The sequence below is a fragment of the Lissotriton vulgaris genome, chromosome 1_1 (genome assembly GCF_964263255.1).
Source record: "Lissotriton vulgaris chromosome 1_1, aLisVul1.2, whole genome shotgun sequence".
NCBI classification, from domain to species: domain Eukaryota; kingdom Metazoa; phylum Chordata; class Amphibia; order Caudata; family Salamandridae; genus Lissotriton; species Lissotriton vulgaris.
In genome coordinates, this window is record NC_141685.1 from 471,379,327 (window position 1) to 471,394,628 (window position 15,302).

Sequence of the window (15,302 nt, forward strand, 5' to 3'; positions counted from 1 at the left end):
CCAATAAATGTTGCATAGGCGTCTGAGACCTACTGCTCAGCAACAGAATCTAAGGCCTACACTTTTACAGAAAGTCCTAGCAACCACCAGGACCTCAGTGCTTAGGTGTGACTTTGTCAGTAAATGTTTGCTCCTTTGGAACTAGTCATGTAAGCTGAGACATTGAAGGTAAGTGTGGTATGCTCCCAACTTGGACAATGAATAGGCAGAATTTCCTCTAGGGGAAGCAGTGTGTCCTGTGACCCAGATGAAACAGGTCTAAAAGCCAAACTTGGAGCTATAAGGATGAGCCAGAACTAGATGCTCTTGGATCTCAAAAACTATTTGGATTGGATGGGGAGGGAAAGGTGTATAAACATTTGAGTCCATCATCAGGCCATCCCCGTATTAGACAGGCCCCTTGCTTATTCAGGCCTACTACCAGAGACAAAGGAAGTCAAAGTGCAAGATACCAATCCTCAAGCAGTAGGAAATTCGCCATTTCCATTTCAGATCCAAGAGTACGTTGTAACATGCAGTGTCAATTCAGAACTCATGAAATCCTCAAGAGCAGCTACATTTAAAGTCTGGCACAAAATATCTATCGCAAGGGAGAGGAATGTAATCTGACAAGTGTCAAGCCCCGGTCACAGCAAACTGTACAAAAGTGATCTCTGGTACCATTAGCATTCCAGCTAATTTAACATTTTGCAAAGAATACAAATGAAGAATATGACAGGTAAAATGCTTCGGCCAAATAACATTCTGCAGTAAGAAGAGTCTTGGTAAAACTTTGTTCATTTAATGCATCACTGAATTAAACCTGTGGCTAAAATATCTGTTATAAGATGATGGGGGTCAAGTGGTGTACTGGTTTGTGGATATGCTCCTATTGTGAAGGAAAAATCACTGCCATTATAAACAGTGGTATGTCAGGCATAAAGTAAAGGAGCTGCTTACACAGCATAAACCATTGCACAAAGGATAAATGGATACATTTGATTAAAATTAATACCACCCAAATTAGTTTTTTTCGTTATCCACCTTGTAACCAAACCACAAACTACATTAAAGAGGACACCCTTGCCCAGGGAAAGCAAAGTCAATTGCTTAAAAATCAGGATAAGCCACAGGATAACTAGAAGCCTATCCTCCCTATGAGAGCTCCAGAAAAAAATAAGGAAGGTAGTAGTTTTGCAGCGTGAATCTTTCTGGATTCACTATGCTGTGCGTTATTCTGCGGTCTAGTGGTTGGGTCCGGAATCGTAGTCTTTTCCTTCTTTGTCGCCCAGGTGGGCGTCTACGTCCCACCTTTTGGGTTACTTCCTGTGACGTTGGCACGCTTCCTGCGGAAGCTCCCACCTTTGGGCGCCATCTTCAGATTTTTTTTTCCGCCGTTGGGTCTGGATCGTTTCCGAAAGGGCTCCAGAATTTTGGAGAAAAGACGACGCCCAAAAATTATTTTTACACGAAAAGGATTGTGAAGACTACGAGAAACTACACCATTAAGGACGACGAAGGAGAACGTTGACGTCCAACAGAGAATGCGCTCACAGGGGGCCCCCTGAGCGCAAGAAATGGACAAGACACCCTTTAAATTCTGGGAGGAAAAACCCCAAGTAATCTATTATACGCTGATGACGTGGTACTTCTTAGCCACACACATATTGGCCTCCAGAATTTGCTGATCGAAATGCACAGTTACTCAACGGAAAATAACTTAAAAATTAAACTAAGCAAAACGCGCGTACGATGTCGATCAATACCAGGAACATACAACAGAAGTCCTGGACTCTGGGCGGCCAAAAAATAGAGTCTTCACGCGAATATAAATACTTGGGACTTATCTTTGACACGGACGGCTCATTCATCCGGCAGATGGAGGAAACCAAAAGAAGAGGGGCCTCGATCGCCATCACATTGAAAAATCTAGCAAACTAGCTATCGGGGCCGACCCCGACACCATATTTAAAAGTCATCCAGGCTAAATTGCTCCCCTCAATTTCCTACGGCACAGAGGCACTACGAGGAAGAGACTCCAGGAACCTAGGTAACATCCAGGTAAAAGCATATAGAACTGTTTTCACTTCCGTCTTACACCTGCCCAAATAAGGTTGGAGTTTGGCCTAAAAAAACAAGACCTTGCAAGACAAGGAGCCTTCATTATCTGCTGCCACAAACTCCACTGTGCCTCCAATGACACCTTAAATGCGATGCTGTGGCAAGACATACAAAGCAGGCATGTACCTCAGGCACGCTCCTACTTGAAGGCAGCATTGGGGGCTGTCAAAGGCAACCGCACTTTGGGACATGCAACTGGGGCACAACCATTTTAAAAAAGCGGTTTGGAAAAACGTAAAAACTTTCCCTAATAGAGGACAAGGCCGCTTTTGCAAAAAGAAACCATGTGTGGATGACATTAAATACGTATAAATCCGACACCACAACTTTATTTCAGCCTGGGCTACCCAAAAATCACAAAACTGAAGTTTCTGAAATACAGATTAGGGATCCTGCCTAGCAGAGTATCAACCACCATGGCTTAGGAGCAATGGCCATGAAGTCTGTCCGCTCTGCAATCTAGCAACGGGAGACATACTCCACAGGACTTGTCTCTGCGAAGAGCTTCGACAAGTCCGCCGACAGCTACTAAGGGACCAATTCAAGGAGATAGGGACTAGCACGCAAAGGCAGGCTGTGCTTGCATGCTTGAACCCCGCGAATACAAAACTGAACTGTAGATACGTCAAGTTTCTGACTACGATAGAGCAACGACTGCAAAATCTACAACTGGCGGCAACTTCTGGCTCTGGCACCTAACGGACGAACTTTGGGCTACAAAAGCCTGCCCCGCCCCAGCTCAGGGAATACTGCTCGACTACTACCTTCGGTCTCTCACCGCATGGTCTCCGATAAGGACGATTATACAGACTACATTCTTTTATCATATTTTAAGAAATTGTTTTAATTGCAGTGATTGTACTGGTTTTAATTAACTATACATAATAAAAATTTACTTACCCTTTAACTTCTGCGTAACTGCCACCACAAATACGCGCAGAAGGTCCAGCACCAGGTTTGCAACCTCTGCCTACCTGTCTACCACGAGAGCAAGGATTGCAACGCCTGCTCCACCTTCACACCGAAGACTCTCCGGGTTAGAGAGCGTCAGAGAACGGCCAACTACAAAATGCAGGGCAAGGGCCAACCGCCGTCCCTTCAAGACCTGGGGCCCTCGACCGACGAGGAAGACAACGTCGCCAGAGAAGACTATGACTACTACACAGTCGTAGAGACCAATAAGGAGACTTCTAAAGAGGTAGGAGACTCGACGATCCCTAAAGCCCCGACAGACCCTCGAAAGTCTGAGCCAGACTCTCGAAAATCAGAGTCCAAGTCCTCGAAGGGAGCACCTGCGCCGAAAATTGACAGCCGCAGCTGCACCCAAGCACAAACAGCCCGGCGGATCCTTCGAAAAGGACTCTCAGGCGACAAAGACCGGCAAAAAGCCAATGTCGTCCAAGCATGTCCCCGAAAAGGAACGTTTGGCTTCGAGAGAGAAGAACCCGAAGGTCACTTCAACGTCGACAAAGGACCCGCAGCCCGTTTCGACGTATACGTCGAAGAGAACAGCTGAACCATTAGACGCCGAGCAGGCAGCCGAAATGCAAAGAAAAGACAGCTCAAGGCCGAGATGGATAACATCCTGCAAAGGAAAAAGGAAAAGGAGTTGGACGAGAAAATTAAGAAATTCTCAATTCCATCGAAACTAAAGGCACTGGTCGTCAAAAAAAGAGGAGGTGGAGGACTTCCCACGCCGAAGGGCTGTCAAAGCCCAGAAATTCTGGAAAATCCAGAGGAAGAAGCCTTCTACTACAAGGAGGAGGGCGACGACGATCAGCGGACGATCCTCGTCTCAATATCCTTGGGGACACAGAACCTCGACACCGAAAGCCGAGAAGAGGCTGAAGACACGTACCCTTTGAGGCCTTCGCCGCCAGATGACATTGGGGCCTACAATATGGTCATCAAGAACGCAGCAACAGCTTTTGGAGTCAAGCTGGATGAAGAAAAACCGAAAGCAGACTTCCTCTTGGAGATCCTGCTCGCCACACAAACTAGGAGCCAGTACCTCCTCATGCTGGTGAGTGCCAGGGCCCAGGGGAAAGAGGCATTCAAGAAACCGGCAACATGCAGGTCAGTGACGCCGAGGACGGAGAAGAAGTATAAACAATCCTCTAAGGACCCTCCCTACATCGGAGGATCAGTTACGGCTGACTCCACTATTGTGACGACCGCCAGGCAGAGGGGGCCACCACCTTACAAGGAAAAGCAGGAGGATGGACCTAACAGGGAGGAAGATAAAAAGAAATGATGCACTGGCGCATGGCAAACTAACGCACGGCTGAACAGGCACCAGTACCAAAATTCTGGACGAGATCGGACAGCTGCTCAAGCACCTCCCAGACGAGTACCAACAAAGAGCTTCACACCTTGTGGAAGAGGGGAAGAGGAAGAGGGGAAAAATGTGGCAAATTCTTGCCTCATAACAGCCCTGGACGCAGCGGACACGAATCGCGGAGAGAAGGCAGGCCTGGCTCAGGATCTCAAACCAGAGGTGCAGCACAACATTCTGAACACCCTGTTCAATGGGGAGACACTGTTTGGGGCGCTGGTGGATGAAAAACTCACCCAGCTCAAAGAAGAAAACAAAACTGCAAGGTCCATGGGGGCCTTACAATTCAGGGGGACGAAAAGGGGTACTCCGTCGCGGGGACTGAACGGAAGAGGGGGAAACCAGCCAAGAACATCACACCAGACCTTCCAGCAGTCCCACCAGGGAGAGAGCCAAACACAACAAGGACAAAATAAAAGAGGGGGCCAACAACCCACCTCTAAGTGACTGTTTCGCAATACGTGCCCACCCACAAAACTCCTTCCGGGATTGGAAGATGATAACCACAGAAAAATGGATACTCATCATACAGTTCGGATACTGCATAGAACTGGAAAAGACACAGCCAAACAGGAAACCAAAAAGAAGGGCGCTGTCAGGAAAGGAGCTAGAGCTACTTCAAACTTCAAAAGAAAGCGAAGGAACTCCTCCAAAAGGAGGCCGTCGAACCAGTACCATACAGAGAAAGGAACAAGGGAGTGTAATTAACATACATCCTGGTACCAAAGGTGGACGAAACATACCCATCCTGGACCCAAGGTTCCTAAACAAGTACATAAAGACAAGTTCACGATGACGTCCCTACAAGAGGTCATTCCTCAGATAAGAGAAGGAGACTTCATGGCCACCATAGACCTCAGAGATGCCTACCTGCACATCCCAATGAACAGACACCACAAACATCTATTGAGATTAACCATCAACATTGATCACTACCATTTCACAGCCCTAGCATTCGGACTAAAATCCATACCAAGGGTCTTCACAAAGTGCCTCGCAGCAGTGGCAGCGCACCTAAGGAGGGAAGGGATACATGTATACTCTTACCTTGACAACTGGCTAATAAAGGCAAGTTCACACAGGACATGCAAATAAAAAACGCACAGAGCGTGACAAGTACACTGGCGGACCTGGGATTCTCCATTCACTGGGGGAAATCCTCAATGGAACCAGAGCAAGTAAAAAACTTCCTAGGAGCAGAGATCAACACCATACAGAGCAGGGTGTCCCCCAGCAACAAGAAAACAATGGTCCTGCTGACAGACGCGCCTCTACCCGGAGGGCCGAGCTCTGACATTGAGGACAGCGAGCAAGATCATGGGAATGATGGCCTCCTGCATACATCTGGTCCCAAATGTACGGCTCCACGAGACCATTTCAGGAATGATTGCAAGAAAAATGGTCACAAGCTACAGGAAGTTGGGAGGATCTAGTGGTTGTAACACACGCAGTGCAGAAGGAGATGTGGTGTAACAAGGAGAACATAACAGAAGGGAAGACTGACACAACCAACCCAAACGGTGACCATCACCACAGATGCATCCCAGAAGGGATGGGGAGCTCACATGAGCAAGCTCAGGGTGAGGGGTCTGTGGACTCCAGCAGATGCGGTCAAACACATCAACTACCTGGAACTAAAGACAGTGTACCTCGCCCTGAAGGCCTTCCAGACAAAACTGTACAACCAGAGAGTGTTGATCCAGACAGACAACACGACAACGATATTCTACATCAACAAACAGGGAGGAACACAAACAGCCCCGCTATCTAACATAGCACAGGAGATATGGAGATGGGCCATAAGACTAAAAATAGACCTAGTTATACACCTACCAGGGAAGGACAATGTGAAGCAGACTGGCTCAGCAGACAGACATTGGCCTCCCACCAGTGGGAGCTCAATACACAGGAAACGCAAAGGCTATTCAGAAGGTGGGGAACACAGACAATAGACCTATTTGCAACACGCCAGAATGCAAAATGCCAAAACATTGCATCCAGGCAACCAGGGGAAGGGTCCCTGGGGAATGCCCTATGGATAACCTGGTCGAAAACATTTGCTTACGATTTTCCCCCGATATCTCTGATACACAGAGTACTCAACAAGTGCAGAACCAGCAACATGACACTGATCCTGGTGGCACCGCAGTGGGCCAGACAGACCTGGTACTCACAGATAATGGAAATGGCACAGGGTGCACCCCACAAGTTCGGGAAAAGGAAAGACTTACTCTCCATGCAAAACGGAGAAGTACTACACCCAGAGCCAGAGAGCCTCAGCCTAGCAGCATGGCTCCTGGACGCTAGAAGGGCAGTGATGCACTACATAGAAAGAACAAAGGTACACAGGAAGACAAAACAGTTCTTTGTGTACTTCTTAAGCAGTTTCATGGGTAGACCAGTAACAAAGGGAGCCATTGCACAATGGATTGCACAAACTATACAATTCTGCCACAAACAGGCAAACTAAGAGCTAGCAGTGGGGCCACTGGGCCATTCTACTAGGAAAAAAGGGGCAACAATAGCCTTACTGGCTAACACACCCATTCAAGACATATGCCTGGCGGCAACATGGGCTTCACTGCACATGTTCACTAAGCACTACTGTGTGGATATACAAATGAACAAAGAAGCACAGGGAGGACAGAAAGTGCTTCAGCATATATTCAACAACCAACGCTCATCTTCCACCCAGCCGCCACAAACATAACAAACCGCTACAAAGTCTATGCACAGCATAGTGAATCCAGAAAGATTCACGCTGCAAAACGAATAGTTCCTTACCTGTTGGTGTAGTTTTGCAGCTTGAAAATCTTTCTGGATTAACCTCTTGGCTGCTAGGCGTTTTCCCGCTGTGTGCTGGAAAATGCCATTTTAGTGGCACCATGACGAGCTCAGCTCGTCATCAGCACACGACACCCGTGGGTGATGACGAGCTGAGCTAGTCATCAGCATCGAAAGGGTTAACTAGCGAACCCACCCACCTCCGCCAGATGAGGCTGAAGAAGCAGGTGATAATACAAGGACAATACAGAAACAGACACCTTGAAAGACAAAGCGGATAAATCTCTTACTGGAGAAGAAATACTGAACATTGCCAAAGGATTCGCAAACAGAACACAAAAACAATTAAAAAACAGAATCCGAAGATGGCGCCCAAAGGTGGGGAAAATAAAAAAGGACTACGATTCCGGACCGAACCACTAGACCGCGGAATAATGCACAGCAAAGTGAATCCAGAAATATCTTCAAGCTGCAAAACTACACAGACAGGTAAGAAACTATTCGTTGCTATCTAGATATGTGCCTTTTGTCTTTGTATTAGCAGGCTTTCCGTGCAAGTAAGAACCAGTTAAGAGCACTTGTGGGTTATTGCCAGACTAGTACAGCAAACAGTGCTCAGTCTGCAAGGTGAACACGTGAACTGCGGAGTATTTAGAATTCAGTGCATGTGCAGAGCATAGAATACTGTTTATTGGGGAAAGACTACTATTTTCCCTGAACCCTACTATTTTCCCTGAACCTTATGGTTGGCAGTCCTAAAACAAACATGGGCAGTAAGTCACATCCACCATCAAAGAGCTAGCCTGCAAAAGAAACACCATCTTGTAGGATTTGCACACTGTGTCCCGAAAGAACAAAGGGATTATAACAAAGGACTTCAACAGAACACGCACACACAAGAAAGGCTAAGTCAGTTACAAGAATTGGATAGTCACGAAAGAGGGCAAGGAAGCTGACTCTCCATCAGAAGTGCAGGCTACAATGACAGCACCCAGAACTACATTCCGCTTTCAGTAACATTTCTCCTAGTCTAGTAAAGTCGCAGAAAGGTACCTTTCTTTTGGTTGTGTGACAAATTTTAGTTGCATCTTTCGGCAGAGCTAGGCTCTTTTGTTGAAACAGTTACTGGAAGTGTTCAGTACCTTGTGGATCAATCAGAATCTTTGAAACCACTTAAGCATACGTACAGAAAAGTGAACAGGGTATAGCGGCGCAATCATCTAATGCAGGAGACCTGTTCTATTATTATTATTATTATTATTATTATTGTTTCTTATATAGCGCCAGAATCGACCCCCGAAGGGTTATCTCCGCGCTTGCCTTGGGAACCCGTCCTGGCTTTTCCCTGTGAGATAGCCCCTACAGGGCATCCCCAAGGTGAAAGCCAGGCATCCCGCCGCGGGGGGGTGGGGGGGGGGGGGGGGGGCGTTGTGGAGATTAAGCAAGCTTAATGCCAGAGTTGCAGAGTGTGAACCCATGATTAGGTCAGGCACCGAAGCTAGAATTATCGAGTCCATGGACATTTGAGCTCAAGACCCTGCCGCGTTGAGAATTGAACCCTGGTCCCGGGTCTGACCTCTGCTTCAGGGTCTGCCTGCTCTAACCAGTGAGCCACACTTCTCCACTTCTCCTCTATAATCTAAAGCCTTGCCTCTCGGATCATGCATCCGGCATACCAAGACCACAGTATATTACTTGAAACTCAGTAGTATAACGCATGCCTCTCATATTGACCACTCAATAGGACGTGATGAAATTGCAACATTAGCATGGATTACTGCGCCCTGAAACATCTTCTAATCTAGAGTATGATCAGTGGAAACAGAATGGGGCATCAATGAAAGTTATTTGTCGGCATTCCCACTCTAGAGAATGGTCTTTGAAGTTATTTGACTGTTCAGTTAACATGCAGAATATACAAGATGCAAATTCAAGTGTACTACTGACCAACAATTTAACAAATGTAATAAATCACACCAATAAGTCTTACTTATCTACAGAAAATTCTCCCCCTTCAGTCTTCTCTTCAATTGGTTTATCAAACCGACGCTCACGAGGTGGTCGTCTGTCTGGTCTCCGGTCAATGGGCTTGCCTTCACCTTGAGGAGAAAGCTGCTGCTGCGGTTGCGGTTGCTGTTGTGGTGGTGGAAGTTGTTGATCGGGCCTCCTTCCTACCCTTCGAATTCCTAAAAGACAATTTGTATTAGCATTCTGTGCTATTTCCAAACAAAGACAGGTTACCCACTACCACAAGCAGTCACCTATTGTAGATTTAGTTTCATACCAGCCAACCAACAGGAAGATAACAGCAACAGTTCACTTCTACAAATGAAGTCTTTGAATACTCGCAGAGATCGCATGGGCTTCATCCCAAATTGAAGCACGTTCACAGGGTATTGGCTTCATCTTAATCATTCATTAAAATACCTAGCTCAGTACTGGATGTTTTACAGCCATATTTGTTGCAAAAAACATTTGAAGACATGGGAATGGAACAGATTTGCCTGCTTACAAGTACAGGCATACCAACTGACGTACTAGTATAATGTGCACAAAGAGCTTCAAATTCCAGCTATGAGGGTGGTCAACAGGTACGTCATGAGAGGTTTTACAGTTCATGTCCTCTATTTACTCATTCTCTTGGCACAAAAAGGATCTGTATTCTTTATACATAAAAAAGCTTTGACTAAACCTTAATACCTATTGTGCGCAACTACGTCAAATCAACAATGTTTTGCCCATGGAATGCTAATATGCATGATTTCACCATCTCAAAACAAGCACTTGTTTTTGTAAAACTTTACATTTGAAAAGTTGCTGGACCTTGGCCAATATACGTTACAAAAAAAATGGCTAAAAGAAAAAAATATTTTGGGCCTGACAAAACATTGTCCTAATAGTACCCGGTAGTGAAGGAAACTTTGTGGATGTGCTGTTGGTAAAAAAGAGCAGGATGCCATCATACACAGTGAAGTTAACTAGTGAGCGAAAGGGGGCGATCTATTGGCAAGTTCTGTAGCGGGTGGAAGAAAAATGTAACAGACAGCAACAGACCTAAAGGACGGGCTGAAAGCCACCTACAAGCAAATGTATGTAGAATTTCATTAAAATCAAAAGGTCTTTGCGAATACCAAACCTAAAAAAATATATACTTATTTTAACTCCTCACGTCCTTGTATGTGCACAAGCTCTTAGCACTGTAAATGTGCAATTACACCAAGATGACAGTCTGAAGTATAGCAAGATCATGGTTTTTTCTGCTAATCATGCAAGACTTCAGGGGTGCCCATCTTGGGGTCAGGCTGTCTCAATGGGGATTGGGAAAAAAAAACATGTAGTCTTTTGTATAATACAGCTTTTTTAAATAAAAAAAAGGGTGGGACAGCATTTCTAACGCAGATTCTAGCCAGTCAAAGGATTGGCAAAGCTAACAGGTCTCACCTACGAGACAGAGTTATAGGCTTCAACTGCTGGCATGGCAGGTTCCCTAACATGGAGGGAGCGCATATGGTGGGCAGCAAACGTGAACTGAGTGTGGGTGGAAAAACATGGGGTGGCTAAATAAGAGAGGGAGTTGGGGCAATACAGACAACGGAGTGGATGGAGGATAAGCCAACAGGGTAATGCTAGGGCAAGCTGATAACCGAAGGAAGGCAGATGGACAGCTGAGAGCCTGCAAGCAACAGGAACACAGGGGCAAATATACGAGGGAGATGGCATAAAGAAACGCTCTCTTAAATTATAACAAAGTACTGCCTCTAAAATAATTAGATGGAAGGACACAAATAATGCACCCAAGCTCCAAAGAGGGACCAACATGAAGAGGAAGGAAGCCGAGTAATAAGAAGCAAGGAAACGGGGAAAAATGAAGCGAAGTAATGGTAAGCAATGGGAACAGTCCAAGAACACGGTTATAAAAAAAAGTCTTGAACGCACTTTCTAGGCAAGACCTAAAAATGAAACAAAAAAATTAAATTGTTCAGATCAGCTTAATAAACATTAACTAATGCCTACCACTACGTATTTCAAAAGTGGAAAATACCAAAGCCTTTACTTCCCAAGAACTTTCACACAATCGTGCATTCCATAGTCTCGATGAGGGTACTCTATGTTAACCCTATTTTCGTAATCGCTCCTTCATCCTTCTTATGACAGCGGTTCTCCACTTAGCAGTTAGGATGGCCTCTAATCAAAAGGTCCAGCCACATTACCCATGCAAGAAGACATACAATGACTCTCTGGAATTCAGAATAAAGTTCAAACTGATATGCCTCACACTTAATGGAATACCCCAGGAGGATCTAAACATATCAGGAGGAAATAGGAACTTAAGCAGCAACAGCAACCTAAGAAGGATACCAAAGACATCAAACTTTGTAAAGCTACCACACAGATTTTCTCTGTAGAAGCCCTCAATATACGGAACTCTATTCTAGCTGACCCATGATGATCCAGGAATCTTCAGCAAATCCACAGTGGACCAAAATCTTGTTAGAATGACATCAATAGCATTCCTATTTACCAATCTATGCCTAAACTAAATCTATTCTACTACTACCACTGTATATTAAACTACTGTATTTTAGCCCGCTTTTTAACTCCCTCTAGAATTTACACTTTGGCTATTTCTGGTTATGCATCACATCGATACCCCAATGACAACTGCATCTCAGTATTACAGGTGAGGATACAATATGCTGCTGTTGGATATAAATCGCACATCAAAGTAAGTAGTGTTCGATGGAGACCGATGCCTGTATATACTTATCTGGTCTTCGGGGGAATTTATGACTGCGTATCTAAGGAACACAATTTCAGTTACAGGTGTTCACAAGTCATAGGAGTTAACAGATCACATTCTCGGAAATAAACCCTCTTTTCCTGAAGGTAATTGTAATAACCACCATAGGGGCTTCAAATCAAAGTCCACCCCACCCTCATATAAATCTCAGTTTAGTTGGATCCTGGAACTGGATGGGTGGTAGTGTGTATTGTGTTATGGTTCTCCTACCTAGAAAGGGGTATTGCCTGATCCCCATCCACTACCACCCCCCTTCAATAAACTGTTCACTAAATGTTACAGAAGCAGCGCTGTGTAACAATTTGCAGGTCAGTTATGATAGTGTTCCAGTTAGTTGCCTGAGGGATATTTGCAAAGTCCCAAATTATCTTCCATTGGTAGGGTAATACGCTGCCTGTGCCAAGGCAGGAAGTGACTGCATCAGTGCTATAAGGGGTTGAGGCTTGGTGACTTCCACTTGCATGTGATGAGCCGTTTAGCCACCAGAAGGGCCAGGTCAGTCAAACAGGACATGACCATGAACCTTGTCCCTGCGATATAGACCCAGGAGACACGCTTCCTAGGTGGTTAATATGTCCCTTCCTCTACAATGAGACAGGTGACACAATATACACCAATATTGGCGAGTGACGACAGACCCAGCTCATATAAAGGAGATCCGCATCCACTAAACTGCACCGGGAGCAGGCAGAATCTGTGCTGTGAAAATATTGGTTTATTTTGGCAGGTTTGAAGTAGGCCCTTTGCACAATATACAGTTGGATGTGCCAGAAACCGGCATTACAAAGAATCTGAACAGGGCTTTCCAGTAGTACAAATCATCATTTGTCTGAACAGGGGTGATTCAGGGCATCTTCCCAGTGAACATGGAGGGAAGGGAGTGACTGTGCACTATGAGTTGCGCAATGAATCAGTTAACCAGTGTATCAGGTGCCTGCCCCCATATATGAAGATATTGAGTGAGATGGGTCGAGGGCTCATGTGTCATGTCACCCCAAGAACCTCTGTCTTCCTGGATAACAATCTCTCTACCTCCCACATTCTGGGAGGTAGAAAGGAGGTAGGTATAGGATTGTGTTGTAAGTGACATTCCTGACTATGACTGAGCATAGATCCTGGATGGCTCATATTTGTATAGGGTGCCTGTACAGTACAGGTAGCATGATAAAGTTATTGCCTGAGAAAAAGCCTGTGCTTCTCTTTAGGCGAGTATGCTGCTGTTGACATAACTGAAGAGCGGTGACTTTCTCCAAAAGATGCGGATGAGCATGGTCACTCATTTAAAGGAGCAGGCCTTGTATAGAGATGATGTGACTAAACTAAAAGCGACGTTGGATTACGCTGTGATTAATGATATAGGTTTACACTAACATAGTAAAAAAAGAAGAAAAGAAAAAGAACACAATATACATGATCATCAAAATGCAAAGGTTATTCTTTAAGAGCTAGAAAAAGAACCAGTTATTAATGAACACAAATTACAATCCCCAGCCTTTTTTCAGTTTAATACTTCAGTATAATTCACTTCTGCCAAAATGACCTTTCACTGATAGTGAAGTCTTTTGGTGGAGTTTTGGTACAACAGGACCAAGGTGATGGTGGCAAGCCCCTAATGAGAGACCTGGACATGAGAAGATGTACTTTATTTTTCGCTTGTTGTAGAAGGTGCCTTTGGTTGAATTAGTTCCCTGCAGGACTAAACTAGGTGAAAGTTCATTTTCTTTATCAGGCTCCTCACTTCAATCAACGGAGATAGATGCTTCTTGGATCCCTAGGCCTGGGTGTGACAAGATACTTTATTCAGGTTCTCCAGTGTGAATCTCAGTTACTGAGGAGTTGAACCTGAAGTGATGGTAGAGGGTTGTAAAGTCTACTGCTTGGAGACAGTGACCCAGTGCACAGAAATCAATATCTGAGATATTTTCTGGCTGCTTCCTGTTGGCATCATTGATCTAACAATGAAAATACATTCAATTTAGATTGTGAAACACGGAATACTAAGCTTTTTTAATTTCTAATAAAGTTCAGTGAAGGGTTTCTACTCGATAATCCAGAGTAACACATTCTAATCTTACCCAGAATCCCGTTGCTTGCCCTATTGCCATAGGGTGAAATTCCTTATATTTGTAAGTGTGCTTTGCTAGTACTAAGAAAAGAGACTTCTGATCGATTATAAAACAATATTGAATTCCTTTTCTTACTTCCCCATTTGACAGTATTAATTTTAAGAACGTGCTGAAATGGTAAATTTTTACCCAAAGGAAAATGCAAACTATTGTATATTACACTTGTCATTGATAAGGTAATTTCAAGTGTTCGGAAATAAGGGATTGTTAGTACACTATATACATAAGCATATGCAGGTGTAATACGCAGCTGTTGATATTAAATAATTCCAAATAAAGAACCAGTGTATGAAAAACATCTGTTCCACGAAGAGATTTATTGGCCCACTCCACAGTAGACAAAGGTCTACTAGGCGCTGTAAATATATCTTGGAAGGCTTTAGCAATGTGTGAAAGTAGAAGATATTTTAAAGATATTGAAAAGAAATATTCTAATGTCAGGGTAGAAGCTGTGGAGCTCTTTGGGCTTCTAAACCCCTCATGCACTACCTGGTAGTTCTTTTTCAGACCTGTTAAAGCACATCGGTGCGCGGAACCATCGCCAGCAACTCCATCCAAATGCTGGAGGGCACGCCCCTGGAGGCAGTAAACAAGATTCTGAACGGAAGGGTGATCATATCCAAATTTGTCTCCAGAACTCAGCAGGATCAACAGTGTGGAGAAACTAGAGACGCCAAGACTCCAATAGCAGCCTCAGGAAAACCCTCTCGCAGCAAAGAACACTTGGAGGGTGGCTGTGCTAAGTAATGATCATGATGAGTGTGACGAGCTACATGCCGGGTCACACAGCTGCTGGGAGCTGCCTGCGAGCGCTGGTGCTTTAGAATCGCACGGACGCGGATGGCGTAAACTATTCAAATAAAAGTACACAGCAGAACAGCATGGCCGTAACAAGACTTTCAGAGCAACAGAGGGTTTTTCCCGTGCACCCTAGGGACGACCTTTCTGGGATTCCAGCGCACTATTTTAAAACAAGCCTTTGCAATGCAATACGACTCGCATTTACGTGAGACGCATTGCATTAAAAAATGGGAGTGCAGGCCTGAAAAAAGGCACGAACGGTAGAAGGAGGTTATGGGGGGGAAGCGTGGGGGCAGGTAGAAAATAATGTTCAGTAATGGGGCCAATAGCCTCGGATGTGTACAAATTACGCTAT

The 15,302-nt window shown here is 44.9% G+C and overlaps 1 protein-coding gene across 2 annotated transcripts in view; it reads right to left on the reverse strand.

Moving 5' to 3' along the window:
* The window catches only part of SERBP1 (SERPINE1 mRNA binding protein 1), a 134,431-nt gene that overhangs the window by 69,800 nt on the left and 49,329 nt on the right, over positions 1-15,302 (reverse strand). For both annotated transcript variants that reach the window (XM_086953841.1, XM_086953840.1), the window contains exon 2: positions 9,210-9,405. In XM_086953841.1, the coding sequence (XP_086809967.1) occupies positions 9,210-9,405 (196 nt within the window). The remainder of the gene's footprint in view (positions 1-9,209; positions 9,406-15,302) is intronic.